Below are 22,106 nucleotides of genomic sequence, written 5' to 3'. Positions count from 1 at the left end.
GCTCCTGCCAACCTAGCAGTTCGAAAGCATGTCAAAGTGCAGTAGATAAATAGGTACCGTTCCAAGGGGAAGGTAAACGGCATTTCCATGCACTGCTCTGGTTCGCCAGAAGAGGCTTAGTCATGCTGGCCACATGACCCGGAAGTTGTACGCCGGCTCCCTCGGCCAATAAAGCGAGATGAGTGCCGCAACCCCAGAGTCACTCACGACTGGACCTAATGGTCAGGGCTCCCTTTACCTTTACCTTTAGTATACGGAGTCAAAATATTTAGATCCTAACTACCTTCACACTTCATTCAAGGGTATAACATCTACAGATTTCTGTGTAGAGCCCATTTGCCTTATCCAAAAATCTGTCCCTTATATCCCAGCTCTGTTTGAGTGTCCCTGGTTGTGCCTCAAGTTGGTGAGGTTCATTTGACATCAACATGAAACCAAGCCTTTAATTCAGTGGGCATCTTCTACCATCACCTTTAAACATTTGCCAAAAACTTTTCTTTGCCAACAGGGTCGCTAATGCTATGTAATTTTAAATATTCATGTGATTTTTACTGTTATGTATGGGGGCCATTTTTTCTGACAGTTCTCCCTAGCACAGAGTACCAGCACCTCTTCCTTTGCTGCCCATGGCAGCCATTTTATGCTGGCACATACAACACTTTTAGTAACGTACAAGTACCGGCACCTTATTTTTATTTTTAACAAAAGAAAGCACTGTGTATTGTTACAAACTGCTTTGGTGGTTTTTATGAAATTGTGGTGTATACAAGTATTTTAATAAATAAATATAGAAATCACAAAGGTGCATCAAAACCCCTCACCCCTTCTCTATCAAGGGAAAGGGGAAGAACGTATGTGCGTGAAATTCTCTCTCCATACATACGGGAGATTCAGTTCCACAAATACAGCATGAGAAATGCAATTTTTGGTTTGAGAAGAGAGCAGCCAATCCAAGCCAAACTGCTGGAGATTCTCCTGCCCCTTTCTGTCCCACAGCATTTTTTGCTCATATTTGCTCATATAGTATACCAGGATGCTCTGCGCTCAGACACCTATTAGTGTATGTTGGTCCCCTCTACTGGGACTAGGTCATAGTTAACAAATCTTATCAGTTATATCACAGCGTTCAACACCTGGTCAGCTTCAGGAAACTTAATTTTCTCAATAGAATGTATATTTTAATGACTTTCTTAATCTTTTCTATACACAAAGTGCTTTATAACGCTGTTCTCCTTTCTTCCTTGTAACCATCCTGCAGTCAAATTATTAAAGGCTATTCAACTCAACAGCAAGAACCTTGACATTTACTCATGAGATTGCTTTCACCCCACATTGCCTATGTACTGAACAGTTTTCTGGCTGCACATGAAACAAAAATTATTTCAATGTATTTTACACACCTAATTTGTGAAAATGCCACAGTAAGGACAGAAAACCCATACCTTCTTCAGAAGCTGTAGAATTGCAAGGCATCTGCACTCTTTTCAAGGTCTCAGCTTGCTTTGGAGGAAGATTCTTTAAAATAAAATAAAAAACAAATAACCAACTTGTTATTTATTTATTTAGAGATGCACATCCCACCTTTAATCCAAAGACCTCAGGATGGGTAACAACAAAATGTCAGTAAGATACCACAAAATCTTAAAAGCACAGGAAACAAAACAAAACAAAATATATTGTGTGCATGCATACTATATACGATACGATACAATGCGATATCTTTATTGTCATTGTCCCATACAGAACAATGAAACTGAAAAATCTACATAAGACATTCAAAAACCCCTAAAAACTCTGAAACCCCATTTTAAAAGACAATATACTATAGAGACTCCTTATGCTGCGTTTAGAACCAGAATTGCATTTGCATAGAAACTGTTTCTCAGGCGGCTAGTCCTGGTCTTTATAACCCTATACCTTCTTCCAGAAGGCAGAAGCTGAAAGAGATCATTTCCGGGGTGCGTACTATCATGTGCTATCTCTGCCGCTTTCTTATGGCACCTGGCAGCATAGATTTGATCTAAGGTGGGAAGAGTGCACTCAGTTATTCTCTCTGCAGTCTTTACAACCCTGGACAGCATTGTTCTTTCCCTGGCCGTGCAGCTCCCAAACCACACATAAATTTTAGATAAAACAAATTGTATCTCCAATATCACATACGCAAAGCGAACTCAGAGAATAATACTTTTAACATGCTCCAGAAGGTCATGGCCATGGTCTGAAGGCCCAGCATACAGCAACCTCACTGAAGTTAAGAGCAAAAAGAACTTACATAGGAAGCTGCCTTTTACAGAGTCAGACTGACAGTCCGCCTAGTATTGATTACACTGATTGGCAGTGTATCTCCAGGGCTCCAGACAGGAAATCCTTCCTAGCCCTACTGGAAGATGCCAGGAACGGAACCTGGAACCTTCTGCATGAAAAGCAGATCCTCTGACACTGAGCTATAGCCATTCACCTGTGGCCAAATGTCATGTTATGAGAACTGCATGTAATGACAGCCAGACTGCAATAGTTAAAAAGACAAGCTATGTCAATATGATTCCAGCTCCTATTTTGATATACTTCAAATTTAAATATATGAATAAATAAGTATCCCCCAAAGAATGCAAGTAAGTAATTTTACAAGGATGCTGCAATTTTTTTTAGTTCTCTATGGCTTCCTCAGGAGCCCCACAAATTAATTAACCCATTCATATCATAGGAATGGATATGAATTTAATCAGTTAAGACGTTTGTACAATAGCAGTATTGGCCCTTGTCCATTTGCCAGCAAAAGGCCATTAATCTCTCCATCCTTGAGTGAAGGAAAGTTAATGCCTTTGGAAGGCAGTTTTGCCTTTTGGCTGGAAAGACTGGACTCTTCATCAGGATTTCTGTGTAAATCTGTTTATTTACAAGCTGAGGAGGAAAAAGGATGAAAGCACAACTGGCGCTCTATTCAAAACTGAGGGAAGCAACCACCATAGTTACATAAAGCCCTGAAAACAGCCTCTCTCTCTTTGAAGCCTTTCCAGGCATCTTCACTCCAAGGACCAAAAGGAGAAAGTGTGTTGCCCAAGATTTTGCTTACTTAAAAGGAGGCCTCATTTGGCATAGTTCAGGGGATGTCTGGGCCACTCATCACATTACTCTTATTTTTTAAAAATGGTAATGTTTGGGAAGATGGGAGAAACTTAATTTGGGAATGCTAAAAACGTGCTTTATTTGAGACACGTACTTTGCTGGAAGTCAGGGTAGATTCAGATCGCTTGGATCTGGTACACTCCTCCCTCTGAGATTGCCTATGGCAACGAAGAGGAGGTAACACATACAATCAATCAATCAATCAATAAAATGGCATCGTTCTCCAAATATCTCTGATATGGCCAATGTTCAAGGGTGAACTGTATTCCAGCAATAGCTAGAGAGCTACAATTTCCCCATTCATGTCCTGTCCTCTTTGCCTATTCTATCCCAAACCCATTTTCACCCGATTCTCCCAGCTCCTGCCAGCTTTTTCTCAGGGGCACTCTTAAACTTAGGCAGCCAAATGAGTCTTTATTTACCATCTCTCTCTTCCAAATTCTGAGCAGCCTTTGCTGCTTGTCTGCCCAGGACATCCTGTTTATTCTTTGTACTATGGACTCAGTCAGACATTTCCTACTAATTTTCTTGAACTGTATTGTAGAAGTCATATTGTTGGCTTGGGTATAGTGCAGCTCTTTTTCTTAAAATATGCATGCTGCACAAAGTACTTTACCTACATGAGGGGCAAGAGTGCTTTATTTACCGTAATTTGCATACCAACTCCTCAGCCTTCCATTAGCAACATTTTCATCTATGCTGCAATTATACTCTCTGTCAATAGCTGTTTCAATATTTACCACAGTACCCAAGAAAAATTCTGCATCTAGCCTATTTTCATAGAACTGTTTATTATGAAATGTTTATTGCTTTTCACTTCTGTTCCAATTGGAAATATCTGTGCCAGTGTAGATAGATATGGTAGTCCAGAGAAAATCAGGCTCTCAACTGGAATCAATAGGATTTGTACCTAAGTATCACCTACTTCTCTGGGAAGTAATTTTCTATGGCTTTTACGCAATAGATTAATCTTTTGAACCTTGGCCATTGCATTCAGGCTCCACACATACATGTCTGTATCTTAACTAGTTAACACATCTCATGGCCCAAGTCAACAAGTAGGGTTTCCCCTCATCTAAGGGACAAGAGGAAGGGAGAACACACAGTTAAGTCACTGTACCTGACTACAACAGAAATCTCATCTACAGTATTCTGATTTGAGGATACATTGCAATCATTTTAGGATACAATTTTCTGAACAGCCGCAAAACAACAACAACAAGAACAACCCACGAAATCACAGAGGCCAATTGTTTTTAATGTATTTTATATGACAATTAAAATGTTGCAAAGGTAAGCAAGCATTGGGCTACAGTCTCGTGAATTACCATTTGTTTACTTGCCTAGGATGTGTCACAAAAGCCTCTCAATGAGCATCCATGTAACAAGCTACGAAATGCTTGCTTGTTATTGCTTTCCCTCTCCCAGCTTTGCATGGAGAAGGAGTGGAGACTGACAAACATCCAACATGATGCTCTTTCTTCCCTCTGCAGTAAGTGCTACTGGCAGTTTAAGGCCAAAAAAGTCAACGAATTTTCCAGGAAGTCTAACATAACAGCTGGTATGGAAGTCTGCACCGCTGTTGTCTCTGGGTCAAAGAAGAAACTAGCAAGGAATCTGTCTCTTTTCCCAGTTCCCTGCAGCACTCTGTGCAAAAAAATCACAGGAACTAATTCCTACCACTCCGTTACCCAAGGAAGAGCAATTCAACTACCATATGTGAGTAAACAATCTTTAAAAATTCTACGAAAAGAAAAATACACTTCTCTGTACTGCTGTTTTGGCACTTACCTTGTGCAGAAAAGCTCTATCCCATAAATATTTCCTGAAGAGCTGAACATCAGATTCTAGCAAATGGTCTGACGCGCAGTTAAGTGTCAGTGTCAGAGTTCCTGATGAATGAGCAAATTGTAGGATTGCAGTCTCACCAAGCTCCACTTTAGAAGTCTCAGATGGATGGCTGGGCTGCCTCCTGAAAACAACACATTCAGTAGATTAAAAGAAGAGTGCAAAGCTCAGGAAGCATGTAATGCAGAAGGCACGAAACTCCTCAGTCTCCGTGGCTTCCACCTTTTCAGTGCCTAACCTATTCTTGGCAAAAAATCTCAGATCAAAATAGCATGAAGGAACCACAGCGAGCACTGTTTTTCCAGGAAACCTTTCCCCATGAACCCACAAACTGACCTTTACCCTAACAGAATAAAATAATAGGAGGTTTGATGCCTGGTTTTCTCTATTATTTGTGAGAAGACGCAGCTCACTTTCACATGAACATTGCCATTTACAGCAATCAAGCTGAACTGGCAGCCAGGAGGCTTATTAGCATATTGCAGTGCGCAACAGAGAGTCTCGGGGGAATACAGCATTGTTTGAATGTTCCAAACAAGTGAGACATTCATAACAACATGTGTGATAACAGAATTAAGTCATTTTCTCATGCAAATAAAAGTATGGATAAGGTCTCATACAAACTGTGTACTGTGCAAAGCCAGAAATAAAAGAGCAATGTTGTTGAAAGAGTGGGGGGGAGCAACTAAATTACTTTTCTTGTTTTTGTATGTGTGTGTTTTGTATATATTTCCTAACAGTGTCATGTGACGATTTACCAATGGACAGAGGCAAATATGTGGCAGACCAAATCAGCAGCCATACATTGCGTGGAGCCTAAAAACTATTCTGTCCCAATGTCTTTTGTGAACAGCTGAGAGGATTGGATAGCAATGGAAGGAGGCAACATAAAGTGACAAAAAGAGCTGCGTAATAACTGAGTAGTCAGTAGGGTGAGATTGTGAGATAGGCTAGCAAACATCATGCTAATCTGCTGCAATAAAATGAAAAGGTCTTAATAGCATCTTAAAGGCTAAGAAATGTCAAATTGGCATAACCATTTATAGACTAGAGTCTACTTCAGGCATAGGCAAACTCCAGCCCTCCAGATGTTTGGGACTACAATTCCCATCATCCCTAGCTAACAGGACCAGTGGTCAGGGAGTGCCGGAGTTTGCCTATGCCTGGTCTACTTCATCAGATGCTAAGAGCTGATAATGAAATTTAAAAATCCAATCCATTTATCCACGTATCATGGTGAGAAAGTGTCCATAAAAACTCTAAATTTCCTGTAGGAACATGTGAAAATAAATTAAGTGCAAATCAAGCACATTTGCTAGGGGATTAACCTAAAATTAACCTCATCTGCCTCTCCTTTGATGCCCCCTTTGTCTGCCCTGTTTCCTAATGTGAATAGGATGGGATCTCCCCCCTTCTCATTTTTATACTTGTTTCATATTATGTAGTATCCAATCCAAGGTATTGGTTGAACATGAAAGAAGCATACACATGATAGAAGCTATTAAATCTGGCCCATAGCATTAAAAACTCATATGAAGGCATACCACTTACCTGGAAATGAGCTCAACAAGCCTCAAGTGCCCATTCTGTAAAGCCAAGTCCAAAGGTGTGAACCCATCTTCATTAGGTAGAGTGATTGCAACTGTCCCACCTGGCTGGCATAACAGGAACTGGGAAAGTTTAACCAACCCCAGTCTCATTGCGAGATGAAGAAGTGTTTCTTTGCATTTAGACTCTAAAATTTAAAAATGAACATGAATGCATAACAAATCAAGCCAGGTTTGTGTTTTTTTATTGATCATATGCATGTTTCAATCGAACAACAAGCATCTACTAAGACCCAGAGTAGTTATAAAAATAAAATTCCACTTATACAGAATCTCCATGCTCTGTTCTATTCCTATTTTGCTGGGACACTTGAGAACATCATTGAGTACGGCCACCGCCTTTGCATCCCCTTTCCACTTTTTTTTTAAAAAAATTGCCAAGCGTGTAAACCTGAATGCAGGTAAGTTACAGGTAAATGCACAAAAACTGCGGGTTTACTGTACTGAAACTGCAGTTGCAAATACATTAAATTTAAACATTACTTTCCAAACTCAGAGACTAATCCCTATGAGAGAGCTTGTACACTTTGCAGCACTTGAATGGCAACTTTACAAAGATTTGTATCCAGTTGTGTCTACCCAACCATAGAAGACTCTTTCCTCCAACAGAGACATCAATGGACAGAAGGGTGAGGAATGTGATTTTCATGATCACCCCTTTCTGCTGTAGGTCCATCCCAACTGTTTGTTCTGTGGAGTTTCCCAGGCTACCAGAGTAGATTTGGAGAGGGTGCAGTGGACTCTTCATCCCCACCCTAAAAAAAATGGCTTCTCCTACTTTCATTCACAGAAACCTCCACTGGACTAAAGAGCCTTCTGTGAACAGAGGGACACAACTGGATACAACCTAGAGGTTTTTGCCACAAGTACACAAATCAGGAAGATGCTGCAACCCAATCAGCACACCTGAGGCAGGCTCTGCACCACCTCAAATCACAATTGCAGAGTTAGGTATGCACATTACATCATACTGTTCAAAAAAGCCTAAGAGAAAATAAGTTAATAATGGCCAATGAGAGGGGTGGGGGGAGCATAACATCACAGGCAAGCATGCAATTGTGCCCATTCTTCATTCTTCCAAGATTCCCACTCACTTCAGTGGGTGTATGGGGCCACAATAACTCTAGGATGAGATCTTTAACTAGGGTTGGTTATAATTTATACTGCATTTGTTGAGAATGCTTCCTTTTTCCTCTTCATAAGAGTTCATTATATTCATTGTTTGCTCTTTATACAGAACAAAGGGGCCACTTATTTATTAAAATAAAAACACCCATGTCAACATTAGCTGGCAACTCGGTGCTGTTTTCCCTAATGCCTCCTATTCCAGCCTTTAACCAAATTAGTTTGGTGGGCTGTCCTTGTTCTGCATGTAAGTAATCCGACACTTTAACTTGTCCAATGAGCCCTTCCTCAGTCTCTAAGGTTCTGTTCTTGCATCTATTTTGGCTCTTGCATTCATGAGGCTTCTGCACTGTTTACAATGCTAAATCAGGGTTGCCCAACTGGTGGTGTACAACAAATAGTGGACCATATGCTTCTTTTCATTCTGCTCTGTCTGCCTGTGTCCTTTTAGCCTTCCACTTGCAAGCATGGCCTGAGGCCCAGGAAGCTGAATGGGAAGTATAGAGGCTCGCACAATAGACTTGTGTCAGAGCAATGAAATTCCACGAGGGCTAGATGCCGAACTTCACCCCAAGCTCCCACACTGAAGCCAGGAACAGGCTAATGGGATAGGTCTTTGTGGATTTAGAATGCAGAATAACTTCAAAATGGGGAAAACCAAACGCAAAGGCACCCCTTTGAGTTAAGCACCCCACTATCAGTCTTTCCTGGCAGAAGTGCATGGTGTCAACTTAGACATGAGACAGTTACCATTGGTCATTGCCGATTCTTCCATTAGCTTTGCAGGATTGAGGTGGTTAATACTGCAAACATAACAACAATCTCAAAAGTAAGGTGCAATGTAGTATATTCCTTTGTTTAATTTTGACTACAGATATGTTCTGTGCTTTCCTAGGTACAGCAATATTTAAATTTCCATGTCTCCCAGCTATGTTATGGGCCAGTTCCTCAGTTATTATAAGAAAATATAGGTATCAATAGTGAAACTGTACATGTGTTTCCCTCCCAGTTATACAGCTTAGTAATCAAAGCTTCTATGAAAAATAAGGAGGTTTTGCAAGCTGACCTTGTAACCAGTGTAACAGGCATGTGCCAATATTAACAGTAACAGTGACGTTACAAACACAATACATGGGAAATGAAAGGGCAAATTTTATTCTTATCCATGCACACCGTTCAACACTCTCGCTTTGGCACTGTGCCACTGCCTTTTCAACCATATTGTATTATGCCATTGTAAAGCAAGCCAGATAAAAGCTGCAGTCAAATAAGGTTAAGTCTAGCATATGGGTCTTTTCATGTGTATTCCATGGACATAATACAAATCATCAATCAAACCTGGTTTTCCAACCAAACAGAACCTACTCTCAACTTTTATGAAAGAAAACTTTATATTTAAAAGAACATCCAGAAAGTTAACATAACACAAATTAATTGTTTTACCTTACAGGCATACCCGCAATTTCTCCAAGGTATGCCTGTATTCATTTCTATATTGCGTCCATTCCAGCCATGTATTCTGCAGTACCAACAAGGAATCACAGTTTACACCTGGTTTCATTGCCATATCCCCCACTCAGTAAACCTGGGGAACACACTGTTGGCTTACAGACTCGTGTCTTGAAAGGCCTTTGGTCAGACTGTTCCTTTCAGGGTGACTTTAAGCTAGCTAGAGCAGTGGTTCCCAATTAGCTAAGTACTGCAAACCCCTTGTTTTTCAAAAGCCAAGCCAGTGGACTGCTACTTTTGAAACTTTTGATATCTCTATGGTAGTGTTTGTTAAGTGAATGGTGCCACGGATTCCCTGGGTGGGTTACATGGGTTACCCCCTTGGGGTCCACAGACCACCAATTGGGAAGTAGTGACCTAAAAACTATTGCAAGTCCCCTTGATCAATAAGTTTCCAGGCACCTGCAAAGTACATTTTCATCAAAACTATAAGAGATCCAGTGAAAAGTTACAACAAAACAAGGCAGCAGTTCAGAGCTGGCGGTAAGAAAAAGTAAAAAAGTAAAAACATAAATAATCATTTTGGAAAGCTAGAGGGTTCCCCGTTTCAAAGCACTGTTTCTCATCAAACAGTTCCTTGGGAAAATAAAACCAGCCACTTCTTATTATAGAGGGCTGGAGACACTGCAAGGCAGTGTGCAGCCAGGCAAGGCTCTAGTAGCTAGACGTTGCTTTGCATCATTTCTCAAGCCTGTAGCCAAAATATACAATTCGAGTGATAATATCAGCTCTAAAACCAGTCTGTTTAACCCATTACACAAGTCTTTCTATTCTTCCTTGCACCTGAATCCTTTCCCCTGCCCAACACAATTGAAAACCAAACAAATATTTCTCCTGACAGAAGTGACTAAGATTTCCCTGGATGATTGTAGCTCATTCATTTCCAGGAAGGAAGCTGAAAACTCTGGATGTGTCTTGGAGGGAAGACAAGACATCACAGCAGGCTGACAGCTCCCAGTTGTTCCAGGCTTAAAGCTTTCCTTCAGACTGTGTTGACAGGCTGTACCCATCCAATAACACATTTTTAATCTGGACATTATTTAACCCACAGATTCTACAGGCACCCAACCTGCTACCGAGACGGTGCTGTTTGTAGTTAGCTGCCTTTCCTCATTGCAAACAGGTCGTCTGAATGGTTTGCTGTGAGAACAGGCTATAAGTTTGCATGCCAGCACTAAGTCCTTTTATTTTGAAAGGTTTATGTTGGTAGTCAAAACAGGAGAAGTGAATCTGGTTTAGGGACCTATGTGGGCAACCTAATGCCCAGTCTTCTTTTACGGGCCCTGCACAAACCTCCTGAAGCTGCCCCATTCTTCCATTACACCCCTTCCTTCCTCCTTTCTGGGTCATTTATCTTGGCTTTTAAAACTGTTTCAAAGAAATTGTGAGTAGTGTTTTATTAGAGAGAGAAAATAAAAATAAAACCTTTTTTCCTGTCAGTATGGCTTGGGGAAAGGGGGGATTTCTCCCTACACATGCATGTGTCTCTGTGCATAGCACACTGAAGTCAGAAAGGAATTTATTTCACTGGCTTTCTAGGATAGCAGCTGCACTGGTCTGTCCAGGGGCAGCCCATGCATTAGGCAAGATAGAGCCATTTGCAGATCTGACCTCCTCCACACACCCGCCAATGTGCTGTTGCCAGACCCACCCATGCCACCAACACAGCCCCACTGCACTCACTGCTATACCCTTGCTGGTGGTGGTGCTGCTGCTGCTGCTATTGAATTGTGGCAGCAGCATAGGTATGGGTCATGGTACAGTCACAGTGACATGGCTGGAAGCAGTGAGGGTTCGATGATGAGGACAGGGAGTGAGGGACCAGGATCTGCCAAGCGGTGCTGGGGGAGGAAGGGGGGCGTCGGAGCATTTTGCCTACAACAGCAAAGTATCTTGGGTCGGCCCTGGGCCTGGCATATGAAAAAGATCATTTGTATACTTATTTACTTATACTTATCCCATCAAGCCCAATGGAACTAACTTATGAAAAATCATAGAGTTGGAAGGGACCCTGACGATCATCTGGTCCAACCCCCTGCAGCTGTCCCATATAGGAACCAAACCTGCAACCTTGGCATTATCAGCACCATGCTCTAACCAATTGAGCTATCCAGGTAGACCTGGATAAACCTGCCTAAAACTGGGGATTCTGAGCTGAGGTAGCCATGTTGAAAATTGAAGGAGGGCACCCTATGTTCCAGATTAGTTAATTCATCACACACCATTGGCTCTGGCTCCACTCACTACCAGCATGTAACCCTGATAAGATTATCCCCGATATATGGCTCTTGACAGAAAAACAGCTGGCCACCCCTGTTTAGGATGACACATTTGCCAAGAACAAGGGCAGCGGGAGAACAATCCACTATAAGCAGCATGGCCTTTTATAAAGATAAACATTTGCAAGATGAAAGCCTTTATTTACACGAAGGGGACGACGTAAAGTATATATTATCCACGCTCCCTCACACCCTCTATTTATTTGAGCCAACTCACATTCTTTTTTCCAGTTTCTGAGTGCAGAAGTAATGCTGATTAGAACATCAAAGTATTTGTGCCAAAATAATTACTTTTGAGCAGCTAGTAATTAAACCTAAGAAAACATGTCAACAGCCTTGTCTCGTTGGAGCCATTAATTTAGTACTAATCCGCGACGAACAACAGAAGTTGGCACTCAGATCTCATAGCTATGAACTTAGCAGATGCTCTTCACCAGGCTCCTTCCATGGACCTGAATCTAAATTGGCCACCAGCACCTCTAAGTCATGAAGGATGCAACTGCCATGTATGTGGTCTTCCTAGATCATACGAACCCAGGCAGCTAACCACAAAACAGCAGATCTGGCAGGCTGGTATGTCACATATATACCTGAGGCCATCCTCAATCTGCTCTTAATCCCCCGTCCCAAGAATTCTTATAAGAGTGCTTTAACACTGGGAAGATTTCCACTGATGTGCCTGGCTTGGTTGGCCCACGTCTGAATAATCCACAGCAACTGCAAATTGCATTTACTACTATTTCTGCCACTCTCGTTTCCTATTTTGCACTTCACAGTCCTACATTATACCTATAAACTGTAACTGGGGGGTGGTGGACCAGAAATTGTAGTTATTCTATGATTTTTCACACGCATGGTTCTAATGTTGCAATACAGTTCTGTGCTCAAAGAATGCACCCAAACATGTATTTTAGGATAAAATGCATACAAATAATGCATATTGGGGGGGGAGGCTTATGACCTTCTTTAAAACAACAGCTTGGTGCCGACACAAGAACAAATGGATGAATATATTCAAACCTGACACAGACCAGAAATGACCCATCTGTTCATATGCTAGAGAACGTGGGGTAGTGCTTAGCAGAAAGGGGAGAAGAATGCAGCTGGAGGTCAAGGATTTTGCAGGGGAGAGAAATAAAAAGATAGGCAACAGAGACAACATATAAGGAGATTCTTCCACCATTCACTGATGTAAGCGGGCATTGTGTGCATAGAAGCTGCAGGATCTGGTTTCTTATTTAACGAAACATGGTGGAAGTAAGCCAGATTTCAAAACTTGGACTGAAAACTTGTTATTACATTAGAACAATTAAACTACAACAGAATGGGTGTGCAATGATATGGAGAAACTGGAAGAGCCCCACAGAACCCAACGATAAATACACTCGGCAATGATTTGCCGGCAGCGTGCTTTAAGAAGAAATCATTATGCTGCATTAGTGAAAAACAGGAAATCAATTGAATTTCTGGCAGAAAATTAAATAAGAGGCAGCATTTCCTACTTACATTTTTAGTTAGAGTCTATAATTAATTTTAGCATGCATTAAAACTCAGCAAAAATCTAATTTTGAAATATTATAAATTCCTATCAAGCATGAATCAACATCCTAGGATAGAGGAAACAGCAAATGCTTATCTACTTGATTAGCAAGCAGTTGCAGCCACCCAAATAATCTTAATGTAGAGCCAGCTGACATTGCTACAGTCCGCAATAACTACTTTGCAGCAAAGTTACTGAAGTATGACGATTAAGTAAGATTAGTTGTGCTTAAGAGTGTGGGGCATAATGAAGAACACTTATATGCTACAAGAACAGATGTGGGGAACCTTTGGCCCTCCAGATGTTGCTGAACTACACATCCCACCTTGGGCTGATGAGAGCTGCAGAAACATCTGGAGGACAAAAGGTTGCCCTGCCCAGCCCCAGAGGTTTGGCCTCCACCACCACAACCACAGATACCAGCGTGTGACCACAGTCTCTCCATGGGACTCCAATGACAACAAGTTCAGACAGCCACTTTTCTGAAAGCAGAAATAGTTCGCTACATTTATCGACTTCTGAAATGAATAAGGCATTTTCTAAACATGAGGAAAAGTTAAGCAGTGTTTTCTATTATTTTTATTTTAAAAAAACCCAGCCTTCTAATCCCTTTTAACACTTTTATTAAATTTTTACCCTTATCATACTTAGATAGCTCCGTCAGCAGAGCCTGGGACTCAGAGTCATGGATTCAAGCCCCATGTAGAGCAAAAGATTTCTACATTGCAAGTGTTGGTCTAGATGTCCCTCCCAAGTCATCTTGGGTCCCTTCCAAGTCTACAACTCTGTGATTCCACGCAACATTCATAACTGAGGAAAAGAAATCACACAATCTAGTACTCTCACCTTCCATTTGCATCTACTCTCTGCGGCAAACATTCCTTACAATGAATAAAAAATGGCCTCTTCCTATAAGCAGTGAGGATTTCAAAGGTTATAGCTAATACTTTAAATTCGGCCTGGAAACAGACTAGGAACCAGTGCCCTTTGTACTTTGGATGGAGAACTAAGCAGGAACAAAAGTCGTGGTTGTATTATTACTGCTCCTTTACATTGTTTAACAAAACAATGGGTGTGCATTTCATAGAAGGGCAAGGGTGTGTCCTACTCGCTAGGTCCATCCAACCATGACACCATAACTTTCCTGGCCTGGCCATCAATAGGTGTCCCATTTTAATCCTATTCAATGTCCCATGACCAAAATAAAACCAAGCAGTATCCTCACTGTCTCCATGACAGGATTGCCTGGCCCTGAGCAGGACTCAGAGGGTAAAAGGGACGCCATGATCTCCTTTCAAGGGAACTAGTTGCTATTTTGCTGGCGTGGTGCCTGAAACGAAGACAAACACAGACCCAGAGTTCATTGTAGTCCACCATGCCACTGTACATAAAAATATTGGCTTCAAATGACTTTCCATAACAGAGGCACAGCATATGCAGAAGGAGGCAGAGCCTCTTGGTTCAGTAAGCTTCAAAAAATATTATGGACTTCAATAAGTGCCCCAGGGGTGAGGAACCATTTTGAGCCCAATAGTGGGTCAACCTTTTGGGGGGAAGGAGAATAGATGCCAATGATGCATGGATCAAGAGACAAAATTGAGTGGAGGAACACAAGTGACACTTACTTTTTCAGAGGTTGCTACACATACTTTGACAAACCTAGACAGCATCTTAAAAAGCAGAGACAACACCTTGCTGACAAAGGTCCGTATAGTTAAAGCTATGGTTTTCCCACTAGTGATGTATGGAAGTGAGAGCTGGACCATAAAGAAGGCTGATCGCCGAAGAATTGATGCTTTTGAATTATGGTGTTGGAGGAGACTCTTGAGAGTCCCATGGACTGCAAGAAGATCAAGCCTATCCATTCTTCAGGAAATCAGCCCTGAGTGCTCACTGGAAGGACAGATCCTGAAGCTGAGGCTCCAATACTTTGGCCACCTTATGAGAAGAGAAGACTCCCTGGAAAAGACCCTGATGTTGGGAAAGATGGAGGGCACAAGGAGAAGGGGACGACAGAGGACGAGATGGTTGGACAGTGTTCTCGAAGCTACCAGCATGAGTTTGACCAAACTGTGGGAGGAAGTGGAAGACAGGAGTGCCTGGTGTGTGACCATGGGGTCACGAAGAGTCGGACATGACTAAACAGCTAAACAACAACACACATACTTTCACATGCCTATCGGGCATCACCATGGTAGGAAAGAGGCATTATCACAGGCCACAAAATACCCTAGCCAGGCAAAAGCACTCGAGGATGCTGGTGAGCCATGTGGCCTGGGGACAGGCTCAAGGGCCGGAAAGACAGGCCTGGAGGGGTTTGGGTTTTTTCCCCTGTAGGCTTGCTGGCTTGTTAGTTGACCTAATCTTTGAACACTCCCACTCCAACAGGGGGGAAAACTCCACCAACACTGCTTTTCATGAAAAACATGCCAGTCTAGTTTTACAGAGCTTCCATTGAAAACCTTAAGGGCTTTCCCGCACACAAGGAGTCAAAGCATGCCCCACCAATCACTTTTCTCTTTCCCCACTTGACAGGCCCACAAATCCCCACAAATACAGATACTTCAGGGCCTATAATCCAGCCGTGTGCCTAGATTAGGAATAGAGCAGTTTTGCTGCATGTGGCTATGCAGGTGATCTCTGCCTGTCCCTTGTACTAGATTTGTGCAACAGAAAGAGCCGACCGCCTCCATAAAGACATAAGCAGAGCCTGCAGGATCAGACCAGTGGCCCAACTAGTCCAGAATCCTATTCTCACAGTGGCCAGCCAGATGCCTGTAGGAAGCCTGTAAGCAAAACCTGAGCACAATAACACTCTCTCCCCTCCTGTGGCTTCTAGCAACTGGTACATTATTCAGAAAATGGAGAGGGGGAGAGAGAATGGCAAGATAAAAGGTTTCACGAATAAGGACACATTTTACAGGCAGGGGACTAGGAAGAGCAGATTTGGCACTGGTGGTGTTTGGCAGATGCCAAGAGCACTCCTGTGGTGGCATGCCACAGCAAGGAAAGGGTTTGACTCATATCACCACCTAGATTTTGCCTTAAGACTTCTGCCAGAGTGCCTCTGCTGAAGCAAAACTGACAAAGGGCTTACCCAGACTTTCCTTGGGAGCCTTGTCAGTTTCATCTCTCACCACAATATTATACAGCACAAGGAACACACCACTTCCAAATGATTTAAAAACCAATTTAAAAGTGAGTGTTGCAACATGCCATGGCAAGGCAGGGGGTTGGGGGGGGAACTGTGTCATTCATAACTAGTCACATCACACCCAATAAGGGTTTAGTGAAACTTGTGTAACTATGCTCCATATAGCAATTTCAACAGAATCGAGTAGTCTACCTAGGGAGAAACATCCCATTTAACCTGGAACCAAACAAACTTGACCTCGTGTTTATTACATAAGGCACAGGATCCAAAGACTCCTGTGAGCACCCGAGTGCTGTCACAAACTCACAAAAACCTGTGCTTCTCTTTTTCCATCCACAGCTACTCAAACAGCATCAGGTGTCACTCCAGATAGTCCTCAAATCTGAAAGCGGCTTTTGGGGCAGCATAGAGAGCTGGAAACTTCAGAAACCCAGTTTCATAGATTACTGTATTTTTTGCTCTATAAGACTCACTTTTTCCCTCCTGAAAAGTAAGGGGAAATGTGTGTGCGTCTCATGGAGCGAATGCAGGCTGCGCAGCTATCCCAGGAGCCAGAACAGCAAGAGGGATCGCTGCTTTCGCTGCGCAGTGATCCCTCTTGCTGTTCTGGCTTTTGGGATTCAGAATATTTTTTTCTTGTTTTCCTCCTCCAAAAGCTAGGTGCGTCTTATGGTCTGGTGCGTCTTATAGAGCGAAAAATACAGTAATCTCACTTTGATTCCACCCATGTTCTGTTAGATGTTGCCTGTTAGAAGCGTAACTCAAAAAAAAAGAAAAAAGAAACACACTTCAAATGTTTTAAATTCTACTTCCTCTAAAGCAAACAAAAAAAAATAACCCCAAACTTATTTACATAAGTATAAGCCTTTAATTATATTCCATGCCTTTGTTGTAACATGATTCAATGTGAATCATATCCAATAAGGTTAAAACAACCAGTGTGGAAGATCTTTGGGGGTAGTGTTGTAGTAAATAAGCTGCTAGCTAGCCAAAATTCCTGTACTACAACATTCCCTCGGCTATTTCAAAGACAATAAAGGTCTCCTTTTGTTTGTGTAATCACAATTTTTGAATAAAAACACTTCAACTGCTTGGAATCAAGGTGGAGACATTTTATTACCAACATCTTCATTCTGTTTGGAAGCTCAAAGTTTTCATCAGTTGTTGACAAGCATTATTCATAAACTGAATAAAATCCACTAAGGAAACAAAGGGTGGTTGTTGCTTTTTTAAAAAAGGAGAGAGACTAAATTACAGTAGTAATTATAAAGGCTTTGTAATACACAACTAAATTTCCTTATCTGAATGATAATGTTCACATAGTAGCAGAAACATAAAAGACAGTCAGTTTATAGTCTTCAATTTCATTTCTAAATGTTAATTCGCACTTCAGCAATGCTGGTATGGGAAAGGAATTATGTCCTTTGTCCAACCACAAGGAAACAGCTACCCCGCCGCTATGATCAGCCAACCTCTCCAGTGTTAGCTGACGATAGTTCCTCATTAGCTAGAAGATGTTTCTTTGATGAACATTTCTGATTAGCTGCTATGATGCACACACCACACATTTAAAGCACATCCTCTTCGCCCAAGAAACCTGAGTAATGTAGTTTACCTTTCACTGAGCTACAATTCCCAACACCCTTAACAAGCCACCGTTCCCAGGATTCAGAGGGGAGAGTGTTGCTCTAAATGTAGGCTGTGTGCATGGGCTATGACACATCCCACATGACCAGCTTGGGGGGGGGGGGGAATTAGAGAAATAACAAATTGGGCGTTACAGAATGCAACCAGCAAAGCTGAAAACTGTGTTTGGTAAGTAGCTGGCAGCTCAGGGCAGGTGTGGGAAACCTTTGACCTTCCAGATGCTGCTGAACTCTTATCCTCCCTGGCCATGGTCCATGCTTGCTAGGGCTGATTGGAACTGCAAATTAGCATCTCCAACTATCTGACATTACAACAAAACCAAACCCTGAAGTGGCTGTCCCTGAAGCTCTTATTGTTTGAGGATGTAGCCATACGAAAAAAGTATGACTCTGACATAAGAAACTCAGGAAGCTGCCTTATATCAAGCCAGACCATGGACCCATTTAGCTCAGTATTATCAACAGTGGCAGCAGCTCTCCAGGGATCCCAGAGGGAATCACCAGGAAACTCAACCCTCTGGCTATGCCAGAGATTGAGCATGGGACCTACTCACACAAAGCATGTGCTGAACCCCTGAGATATGGCACGTATTATAGAGAATCAGGCACAAAGTGGGAGAAAGAGGGAGAACCACTTACCATCTCCAGAACTATTCCCAACAGTGCTCCAAGCAGGTGGAAAATCTCCATGAGCCATAGCTAGCATGACATCATGATCCAGGGACTGAAAATCCTCCTCCATTAAACCAAACCTGCTGAGAAGTGTCTGGTGACTGGAGGGAGTGAGGCAATCAGCTTGGCTCATCAGAAAACATGCTAGCTCATAAGCCGTGTCCCGTTTGAAAGTGACAGATGCAAAGCCCAGAGTCACAAGTATGCCTTCTTTTGTGTACATGACCGCAGAGACAGAAACATTTTCCTGTTCTCCATGAGCTGGGGAAAAAGTACAAGAAATATTAGCCATTAAACACTCAATGGTTTCAGGAGGTAGACAAACAGATTCATTCCTACACACTGTCTTAGATAATGGAAAGTTAGACTTATCATGAACTTCTAAGCAGGAGAACAGGCAAGAAAGTTTTGACCCATCCTCTGGCTGAAAGCAGGGCCAGCAAGTCTGATGTCCTTCCTGAAAAGGAGGCTCTTCCCATACTCAGGACATGACCTCAGCCATACAAAACAACAACAACCAGCTCAGAGACCTACTGTAGATCCCCAAGGACCTCGTTGATCTCATTTCCCTCTAAGCCAATAGAGAGAATAATGGGTGGTAAAGAGGGCCCACTTACAACCTCTTCATGGACCAGAAGCCCAATGTGTGGGGGGGATGGACTGCTCAAGTCAAACAAGGCAGCTACAACTGAGATGACAAAGGATCCAGAGTCTCCCCAAATGACAAGCTTTTACTAGTGTGGCAGGGATCTCTCCTGCAAGCCGCAATTCCTTAACATCCTCCCTTTCCTGGGCCTATAACCAGACAGCTGCAGAAGTTGCAGAATCCTAGAAAACGAGGTCCCAGGGCAGAACATCATACAGGAAAGCATTAACCCAGGGACAGGAGACTTGTAGCCCACCAACTAGTGCTGGAATACAACTCCCCTCATCTTTGGCCTTGCTGGCTGGGGCTGATGGGAATTGGAATCCTCAACACCCAGAAGGACATCCCTGGGTTAGTCCATTCTCCAGTCAGAGGTGGAACAAGAAATTATAATGTCCCTTCTGTGGAAGTGGCTTCCCCATATCCAGTTTTGCTTTGTTTGTTTTTTTGTCTTAGCCTTCAATGAGAACAGAGACTCTTTGTTGTTCTCGAACAGTGCTCAAAAGTGAAGTCAGTATTTTTATTTATTTTTATTTTGTTCATAAGGTTTTTGTCTCTCCTCCCCACCCAGTTTCTAACATTTCTAGCTAGCTGGAAAAGGGAAGTTTTCTGGATTTTTTTACTGGGACCCAGGTACAGAGGGCTCACTGCTGCAAGGTTCATGAAGGGCTCCTTGCTCATTCATTCTATAATTTTGTTTTCATACTGAGCAAGCACAAAACTTTGTACTCAGCACAAAGTCCCATCTTTTCATTTTTTAAAAAAGCACAAGAAATGAATAAATCAAGTTTCTATCCTTTAAGACTACAACAATGTGCTTTAGAGTATGCAGCCAATGCTTAGGGCAATGAGAGGCAGTGGAGAGAGCAAGCGGAACAGATTTTTCAGTGGTTTCAGGAATTGGGTCCTCAATGCCTCAATGCTTTTTTTTCTCCCAATGATTAGCAGAAGCAGCATAGATTTTATAAGATTTGTAAACCCATTAACTGAGTTTGCAAAATGCATGCTACTCACATGACAGTTTGCATGATGCAAACTAAGTAAAGAGCAAGAAACTTCAAAACAAAACAAAACAAAAATTCCTTCCAGTAGCACCTTAAAGGTAAAGGACCCCTGACCATTAGGTCCAGTCGTGACCGACTCTGGGGTTGCGGCGCTCATCTTGCTTTATTGGCCAAGGGAGCCTCAGAGACCAACTAAGTTTGTTATTGGTAGGAGCTTTCGTGTGCATGCACACTTCTTCAGATACATGCACATGAAAGCTCATACCAATAACAAACTTAGTTGGTCTCTAAGGTGCTACTGGAAGGAATGTTTTTTTAAAAAAATTGTTTCAACTATGGCAGACCAACACGGCTACCTACCTGTAAAAAGAAACTTCAGTTGCCTTGGCACAGTCCCCCCCCCCCCTTTGAAATCAATGCATACTAAGCCATGATTAAGAGAATTCTGTCAGGTATTTTGATTTCATGGATTAAGGCAGGTTATAGAAATATGTCTTCCTACAGGTGTGAGAAGTGATTTTTTACTGGGGGGGATACAGGGGTACGCATACCCCTAATCATTTTGTGAATCTAAGTTTGGCCTCATTGAGGGGCAGTATTTCAATATGAATAGGAAAATGAGAGTACCCCTAAACATTTTTTTTAGTAAAAAAGCACTGGGTGTGAGTGTGTAACCAAGAAGCATGCAGAGCACACAAAAAGTTGCAGTAGCGATGAGGATGCTTCACATAAAAACAAAAGTACCTTCCTCTTCTTTGCTCAGCAGCAGCAATTGCTAAAGAGCAAGCCAACCTGCTCCAGGCAATAGGAGGCTGTCTAGCCATCCAGATCAGAACTCTGCCTGCTTCTCAGCTCACCACCACTGCATGAGGCAAGTGAGGGCAGAGGAGCCTTTCCTATGATTGCTTCAGCCAGAAGTACAAGAGAGGGCAACTGAAGCCAAAAACATTATTTGTGGCAGTTCTGCAGAGCTGTTATATCCAAAGCAACATGTATCACATACAAAGCCTACCTCTGAGTTGTTGTGAGGATACAGAGATGAGCCACGCATTCCCTTGGAGGGATGATAAGATCAGTATTCATAGTAATAAATCATATACTAGAAGCAGTACTTATTATCAGTATTATTAATAACAACAGCAACCAGATTTGCCTGTTTGCCATACACAAACTGAGTGAAGTGGAGTTTGCCACAGTGACTTTGCTATGTGAGGAGAAGCCACAGCATCTCTTTTTGTGGCAGCTCCCTAACTGCCTTCTGTCACAATAAACATAAAAACATCAGAATTCACTGGCTATCCCTTGCAAGAATAAAAACACCGAGAAGACAGTCAGAATGTGTGGTGTAACTGCAAGACTCACCTGGAACAATAGATTCGAGGGACTTATCAGTAATGTGCTTGGCTAAAACCACATGTCTCTGGATTGAGCCACTGTAAACAAAGTAGAATTCAGCATCCTCCGGGAGATTTTTGTCAAACGTTCCATATATAGTGTTCTGTCCCTAGAAAAGCAATGCAACTTTGTTGAGCTGTATCATAGAGTATAGGTCTGCCTTTCTTTCAAACCTACATCATGAAAATTATTCTTATGAAAAGTGTGGTCTATAAATATTTAAATAAATACATAAATAAATAACCTATCAGTTCAAAGAAAAGGTAACATGTGTGAGGTGGCAATAATCTACTTTGAACTTCTACTGATATAATCGGAAAACTCAAAACACTTGCATAAAACTTTCCTATTGAAATCAATGGGATTTCAGCTAGATTATGCCTCCTCATAGGTAAACAATTTTTAATTCAGTTCAAACCAATTCCTACCACTATAGTTCAAAGCAGATTTATTTTTTAAAAAAATTGTTAAACACATATAAACAAGTAAAAACAATATGTTGGCTCACTTAGTACAATACCTTCAGCATATACGTTTATATATAAAACATATTAG

At 42.0% G+C, this 22,106-nt stretch overlaps 1 protein-coding gene across 8 annotated transcripts in view; it reads right to left on the bottom strand.

The window, feature by feature from the left end:
* The window catches only part of ARHGEF28 (Rho guanine nucleotide exchange factor 28), a 136,093-nt gene that overhangs the window by 86,746 nt on the left and 27,241 nt on the right, over positions 1-22,106 (bottom strand). For all 8 annotated transcript variants that reach the window (XM_083403621.1, XM_083403614.1, XM_083403618.1 and 5 more), the window contains exons 3-7: positions 21,519-21,660; positions 18,474-18,767; positions 6,526-6,709; positions 4,918-5,098; positions 1,443-1,515 (exon numbers count right to left, since the gene is read on the bottom strand). In XM_083403621.1, the coding sequence (XP_083259747.1) occupies positions 1,443-1,515; positions 4,918-5,098; positions 6,526-6,709; positions 18,474-18,767; positions 21,519-21,660 (874 nt within the window). The remainder of the gene's footprint in view (positions 1-1,442; positions 1,516-4,917; positions 5,099-6,525; positions 6,710-18,473; positions 18,768-21,518; positions 21,661-22,106) is intronic.

This window comes from Podarcis tiliguerta (genome assembly GCF_965153285.1).
Source record: "Podarcis tiliguerta genome assembly, chromosome: 11".
Lineage (NCBI taxonomy): Eukaryota > Metazoa > Chordata > Lepidosauria > Squamata > Lacertidae > Podarcis > Podarcis tiliguerta.
This window is presented reverse-complemented; position numbering and strand designations above follow the sequence as displayed.